General features: G+C 43.4%; 1 protein-coding gene across 1 annotated transcript; it reads left to right on the top strand.

Annotated features, from left to right (window-relative positions):
* The first annotated feature begins 218 nt into the window (after positions 1-218).
* LOC124663557 lies at positions 219-3,077 on the top strand. The gene is made up of 9 exons (XM_047201245.1): positions 219-851; positions 934-1,122; positions 1,211-1,302; positions 1,404-1,463; positions 1,529-1,598; positions 1,687-1,890; positions 2,216-2,579; positions 2,665-2,767; positions 2,855-3,077. The coding sequence occupies exons 1-8, from the start codon at positions 219-221 to the stop codon at positions 2,751-2,753; spliced, it is 1,701 nt and encodes a 566-aa protein (XP_047057201.1). The 3' UTR covers positions 2,754-2,767; positions 2,855-3,077.
* Positions 3,078-7,622: the final 4,545 nt, after the last annotated feature.

Raw genomic sequence — 7,622 nt, 5'->3', positions numbered from 1 at the left:
CCGTTGCGACGCCATGTGTCAAATGGACCTCTTTCGCGCCGCCTACACTCACTCTGACACGCGTGCCACACACGCCCAAAGAAGCACAAGCATGTGGCACCCTCCGACACAACCGCCGAGAACTGCGACCGGCCGCTTCAAACAGTCGAAGTTCAAAGATCCCGTCGCCGCCGTTGCATTCGCAGGCAAGCTGGCTGCTACTTCTGCTGCTCGACACCATGGACGGGTGGCACAACAGCTTCCCCGGCAACGGCAGGAAAGAGCTCATGCACAGCCTGGGCGTGGGCGGCGGCGCCAAGGAAGCGTCGCCGCTGCCCGACCTGTGGACCGGCGGCCTCGTCTGCGCCTTCGAGTTCGTCCGCGGCCACGGCTTCGGTAGCCCGCCCAACCTCTCCCGGAACAACTCCTCGCAGTATCCCAAGGACCTCTCAGCCATGGATCCCAAAACACTGTGTTTGGGGGACGGCGAGGAGCCGAGGCCACGGTGCAAGCAGCACGGGACGGCGTCGCCAGCGGCAGCGGAGTGCTACTGGGCGCCTATCGGGTGGAGGAGGATAACGGAGTTGGTGGAGATGGTGGAGGGTGACTACGCGGCGTGGGACGGGCAGGGGATGAGCGGCCTCATGGACGGCGGCGACGACGGTCAGTGCTGCGACATAACGGTCGCCGATGTTGCCGCGCCGTACTGGCAGCGGCCGGCGGGGCCAACCTGGTGGTGCCACGTCACGGCAGGGCACCCGGCGGTGGACGCGTGGCTCGCCGGCGCGCGGTGGCTGCACCCGGCGATCCGCGTGGCTCTCAGGGACGAGAGCATGCTCATCAGTGAGAAGATGAAGCACCTGCTCTATGAGGTGAATTGTAACTACTTTGGCTTGGCTTATTTTCTTTTGTATAGGTTTGTCACAACTTACAGTTAGCTGTAACTTCTTTCAGGTCCCAGTTAGAGTTGCAGGAGGCTTGCTCTTCGAGCTATTGGGTCAGTCTGTTGGCGATCCAGCTGGTGACGAAGATGATATTCCCATTGTGCTCCGTGCATGGCAAGCTCAAAAATTTCTTATAACAGCCCTTCATGTGAAAGGTTCTGCGCATAACATTAACGTTATAGGTGTCACAGAGGTTCAGGTAGACATTTGCAGTAAACAGTTTCGGTCAGAAACCATCTTTATTCGGTCAATTTTCCTCTTCACCTGCATGGTCTTGCTCTCTTCAGGAGCTTCTTTCTGCCGGTGGAAGCACAGCTCCTAAAAGTATTCATGAAGTTATAGCGCATTTGGCCTCCCGGCTTGCTCGATGGGACGACAGGTAAAACCAAACGTTTGAGGAACACAGCTACTCAGTGGTCTAGAATTCTAGTTACCAGTTGTTGTAAATTATGCTTGAGGCATTATGTTTACATATCACAGGTTGTGGCGCAAATATGTGTTTGGTGAAGCTGATGAAATTGAACTCAAATTTGTAAACAGGTTAGTTATATTGTTTGGTTTCCCCAAATCTCTTTCATCTCCGCTGACAGCATGAGCATGTGCAGGAGAAACCAAGAAGACCTGAACCTTCTGTGCATAATATTTAACCAGGACATTAGAAGATTAGCTACTCAGGTATTTTTATTCAGACAGAATAAATTCAGAAGAATACACAGTGTGTATCATGAACACATCTGTACTGTTTAATTCATTTACTCAATAGGTTATTAGAGTGAAATGGTCACTGCATGCTAGAGAGGAGATAATATTTGAGCTGCTCCAGTATCTGAGGGGTAACACCACAAAGTCCTTACTTGAAGCTATCAGGAAAGACACAAGACAAATGATTGAAGAGCAAGAGGCCGTCCGTGGTCGGTTGTTCACCATCCAGGATGTGATGCAGAGCACGGTGCGTGCCTGGTTGCAGGTAAATACTTTGGAAGACTCTTCTTCAGGGTTCTGGGTTTTGATCAAATCGGAAATTCTGAATCCTTGAGCATTCATCATGAACCACGGTGTACTTATGACAGAAAAATGTACTACTGTGAGATAAATGGTGCTATGAAATACTTGGAAATATTAAAAAAAATACTTACGCGTACGGAACCAACATAGATGCAGTATATGAGTGGGAAGCATGTAATCTTTTATCTCATTGCTCACTCCAAATCTGCGTGCAAGTACAATTATTGTAAGACTTCCAACTGTGTACAAGAGAAATGTTAACCAAACTCTGTTGCTCTGATACTCAGGACAGGAGCCTTCGCATTACGCATAACCTGACCATTTTTGGTGGGTGTGGCCTCATTCTGTCCATCATCACCGGATTGTTTGGAATCAATGTCGACGGGATACCGGGAGCTAAAAACACTCCTTACGCTTTTGCATTGTTCTCTGGTCTGCTCTTCCTGATAGGGGTCCTGTTGATCATTCTCGGGATCATCTACTTCGGGCTGCAGAAACCAATCAGCGATGAGCAGGTGGAGGTGAGAAAGTTGGAGCTCCAGCAGCTAGTCTCCATGTTCCAGCACGAAGCCGAAACACATGCCAAAGTGAGAGAAGGCGTCTTGAGGAGCGACTTGCCTCCTAAAGCTGCTGATCTCATCTATGATAAAGGTGATTCTTGTGTTAGTATTATCCCCACATCTAAAATCGCAACGTTATATATGGCCATACTAAATTTTTTTTACACATCCATCAGTGCGTAAACTTGGAAGGTACTTCTCATTCAAAGCGAAGAGTGATCCAGCGCTCCAAGGTTACCACTTGGTTTCCCTTTGCACCCTGTAGTAGCATGATGTGAGGTTAGGACATTCATCCATCTGACTAATTTCTCACCATGCAAAGTGACATTGCTCATTGCTGATTTTACTTGACCCATGCAAGCGAAGAGAGGAACAACTAGGATTGCGGTAGGCTCGTCGCAACGTACCCAACTCTGAAGAAACTATGGGACGTGTTGCAGATCAGGGCTCTTTTCAGGGGACCTGCAAGCTGAAGATGCTGTAAAGTCTACGTGAACGAGGTATTACTAGCTATGGATGTAGTGTTTTGTTGGGCAATCATTCTCATCATGATCATTGATCAGGTGCCACTCACATGGCTAGAGCATAGAGTTGTCGATGTGATCGTTAATTTTGTTTGTCATTCACATGGGCAGTGACAGTGATGTCCTTGTAAATGTAACTTTCCAGGTGTTACTACTTGCATGAAATGTTAAATGTTTCTTGGTAGTCATGTTTGTGGAGTTAGATCTATGTATTATTGTATTCTCTTAAAGCGTTGTGGACTCAAGTCCTATCCAGTGGCATCAGCTATCAGATTTATGTTCTGAGATATAGTTAGTATTCGAAGCTCCAAAAATATACCGGTGAGCCCATTTAGCATCAGTAGTAGAAGACTTGGTATTAGAGTCAATTATTCTAGGCCGGTAGTTAAAAAAGAAACATACAGCAACTCACACACCCCTCTAGTGGTTATATCTAGAAAACCGAAACAGAGGAGTAACCTGCTCGAATATTGATATATTTGTTCCACGTCCTCTGACGGCCCAAAGGTTGCGGAGCTTAGGCAAGTCGAACTGAACGCATAGAGTAAATTTCACAGAGGAGGTGGATCTATCTATTAATCTATTTTTATCAACTGTACTGGCTTAGTTCGTTCAAGGCAAGCACATACATAGCCACATCATCCCCGACTCCCCGTGAGCCGTGAGAGGGAGCCATCTACTACAGTCGCCAAGACAAGGTGTTGACTGCACCGACTAAATCGTTTGGTTTTACACCAATGTCATATTAAATCAAAAAATTACTTTCGCTGCTAGCTAATTAACAACTTTTATCTTGCTAAACTCACATGAACAACATGCAACACTGTGCTTACAAATTTGTATGCATACTTTTTTTTAAGTAAGCAAATGTATAAAGAAAACTAAGGAACCACACGACCTCTACGTGATGCCTCTAAATAGACCTAAGCACCGAATCATATAAATAGAGCAGTGAGAACTTCAATAATGAGTAAGGCCCTTATGACACCCAAATTCAATTCAATCCCTTTCGGGACGATGTCTAGGGCTTCATTATGTTTGAACTTCAGAAGATGAACCATAAAGGGGCTTCCTAATCTCTAGGGGATCTAGAAATGTGCAAAACAAAAATAAGGACAAATGACCAAAAGTTACAAGGCATGTTGAAATGTGCGCCGATACCTAGTTAAGAAGGTGTAGGTGTACTTAGTGATGCGTGTAACAATTTGGTATGTGCCAATACGGAGTCGCTGCTGCAGAAATATAATTGAATTTGAAGTTGTTCCTGAGGACCTATAGTTAAGTTAACCAATAAATTAGATTACATGTTTCTATGAGTGGCCATGACCTGGTTGTCCATTGGCCACTCCACGACTTGTGTATTTCAGCCATGGTTCATTGTTCGCTTCACCTCATTAAATTCTTTGATCACTACTATGATCACCTTCATCACCTCATTCCGTTGAATGAGTGCCTCGTTTCGATCCGGGTACTAGAATGACCATACTAGTACCTGGATCGTTAAGTTGAATGAGATGATCCAGGTACTAGCATGGTAGTACCTGGAGAACGAGGCACTCAGTCAGCTGAATAAGGTGACGAAGTAGAGCATAGCAATAATGGAAGAATTTAACGAGATGCACCGAACAATGAACCACAGCTGGGATACACAAGTCGCGCAGTGGCCAATAAATAGCCATCAGGTCATGGGCACTCATAGAAGCAGGTAATCTATTTAATTGTTTACTTAACCAGATATCCTCACGAACAAATTTAAATTCAAAATTATGTTGCTACATCGATGACTCCAATTCATTGGCCTGGAGAACATGGGCACCGTGGAAGGCACAGATCGAATTGTTACACAAATCACTATGTGCATCCACACATTCTGCACCGGGTATTGGGGTATCGATGTGTGTTTCAACATGTCCTGTATTTTTTTGTATTTGTCCTTACTTTTGTTTTGCACTATATCCACTGGAGAAGTTAAGATATAATGAAGCTTTAGACAACGTCCCGAAAGCAATCAAACTGAACTTAGGTGTCATAAGGGCCTGAGGAACTTCTCATTATTAAAGTTGTCACAAATCCGCTCTATTTAGATGATTCAGTGCTCGGGTCTATTTAGAGGCAGTTTTCTATTTAAATTTGCTTTTTTTAAAAAAATGCATACAATTGTAATCACTGTGTTGCATGTTGTTCATGTCCGCATTTATTAGAAACAGAAAATTGGTGCTTGATGCAACTTGAGAGACAGATGAGTCTTGACCACAAAATATATCTTAGAAAGATAGTGTGTCAGTAATCAATAAATTTTGAATAAACTTTAGCGTAATAGTTTGTGTGGCAGTTAATGTTCCACTTCTAAATCATGTGGTGTCAAGTGGATTCCTCGATAAGATGCAACAACTCAGCAAAAACAAGAAAATCAGTATCTCAGAGTTATTTCCAAACACGGCAGCATTACTTGTGCAGTTGTCGGCTATATACCATAGTGTGTTTGTCTTCCGGAAACTAATTTTTTTTACTTGTTCCGCGTGCGTCGAACTCAAAAGTTTTACAACTAATTTTTCGCTTGTTTATTGTTTGCTTGATATTATTTAATGATGTCATGTGGTTGGTGAATTTTTTTAGATCTTTCTATCTATACTTATCCATGCTGAACCGACAGATGCATCCTACTACAACTCATGAGGCCATGGTTGTTCTTGTCAAATGGATTTTATTGCTCTCATGGTTTTCCTTACTATCATATCTATGTCTTCTCGTGAGTCTATTATGCTAATTACATCGATGACTTATGTTCAATCAATCAATAAATTGTACTCAAAAGTTTGCCAACTAAATTTTTGCTTGTTCATTGTTTGCTTGATATTATTTAATGATATCAGGTGATTGGTGAATTTTCTTAGATCTTTCTATCTTTACTTACCCATGCAGATGCATCCTACTACAACTCATGAAGCCATGGTTGTTTCTGTCAAATGGACTTTATTGTTCTCATGTGTTTCCTTACTATCATATCTATGTCTTCTCTTGAGACTATTCTGCTAATTAAATTGATGACTTATGCTCATTCAATCAATAAATCCTTCTATTGCCACCACATGTATTCTAAGAGAACTTTCAAGAGCAATCACAAAACGAATAGCAGCCTTCATAATTTTTGTGAAAATTCTTAAAGAGGGCACCGCTGAAGATTTCTCGTACAAAGAAAAATCAGTGATCTTTGGATAAGATAGGACAACCTTTTTCTTTTGGTGGTTCACTAGCAAATTGGCATCACTATGGGAAAGCGCACGTGATTCAGACTATGAATGAGCCATTAGCAATACTTGACGATACAATATGCTGAAAGTGGCGGACCCAGATTTCGATATGACCAGGATTGAACTAGTGTAATGCCCCAAAACTATGACAAATTATAGTTGACGTTTTGACATGAAACACACGATATAACATGGAAAACACAAATAGAATATGGTGGCATAATTGCATAATCAAGATAAAATTTGAGTACCTAAATAAATCGTCCACTCTTTTACCCCTTCATGTTCTATACCAATGCAATCAGATCAAATAAACTCAAATATCTCCCAATCAGATAAACCTTAATTTCAGTCATTCAAAAGTATTCTACGGAGAAGAAACGATCTTAATTAAACTGCTCCTGTAAGACCAAAGGTAATTTAGTTGCAGACAATTACTGTACCTAGGAACTAATAGGACGGGCAAAAACCCTACCAGCTGACCAGTTGGAGGCGACAAACCGACGAAGATACGGGACCGTGAGGTCCCGGTGCGTCAACGGCGGCGGAAGCAGCGCCACGGTGGCGTGGTTCTGCGCTGTTAAGCTCTCGGTGGCCGACAAAATAACTCTCTCGTGGCTGCTGCTGCGGCGGCGGCGCGATCAATAGTGACCCTTATCGTGGCGTGGTCTAGACTCGAGTCTCTTATGGTGGCGGCGGTGCGATCAAGACTACGGTGCGACAGGCCAAGAGCTCGGCCCGATCAGCGTACGAGCCTGCGGATGCAAACGTTTGCACGGATCGGTTGGCTTGCCCTCGATATCCTGACCCAGTTACACGGCATGGTGGCTGGGATGTCAAAAAGCAGATCCTTTTAGCACATGTTGGATGGTCCAGTCCAGCCCAGCCCAACCCTGCCCTGCAATCATGCCCTATTAGATTATTCAAGAGCACGATGATTATAGGATGCATTCGTGTTATGTACTCCCTCCAGTTTAAATTACTTATCGTATATTCAATGTATCTATACAGATTTTGGGCAATAGTTTACCTAAATCTGCAGCAAGTAGTTTGAATTGGAGGAAATAACTCATAAAAAATGAAGTGTAGAGGAATTCCTTAAAGATTTTGTAGACCATTCAATCTAACAAACTAAAAAAACTAGTGCAAATTTATCATATGTTTCAGTCCTCAAAATTTCCCGCAGAGATTATTTGAATCAAAAAGGTCCTAACAAAAATAACTAGCAAATGAGTTGTAACCGAGGATAATGAAATTGTACTCAAACTCATCTAACTAGTCCTGCCCCGGGATTTACATTGAGAAGCAAACATCATTTCTTAAAGGAAAACTGAAAGATCGAGATGTCGCCTAGAGGGG

Source organism: Lolium rigidum, chromosome 6, assembly GCF_022539505.1.
Source record: "Lolium rigidum isolate FL_2022 chromosome 6, APGP_CSIRO_Lrig_0.1, whole genome shotgun sequence".
In the NCBI taxonomy this organism is placed as follows: Eukaryota; Viridiplantae; Streptophyta; class Magnoliopsida; order Poales; family Poaceae; genus Lolium; species Lolium rigidum.
This window is presented reverse-complemented; position numbering and strand designations above follow the sequence as displayed.

Excerpts from the sequence above, each read along its gene's own strand:
- LOC124663557 (XM_047201245.1), top strand. The coding sequence starts at position 219 with ATGGACGGGTGGCACAACAGCTTCCCCGGCAACGGCAGGAAAGAGCTC. Across the intron at positions 852-933 it reads TGAAGCACCTGCTCTATGAG|GTCCCAGTTAGAGTTGCAGG; the intron begins GTGAATTGTAAC and ends AACTTCTTTCAG. Across the intron at positions 1,303-1,403 it reads CTTGCTCGATGGGACGACAG|GTTGTGGCGCAAATATGTGT; the intron begins GTAAAACCAAAC and ends TACATATCACAG.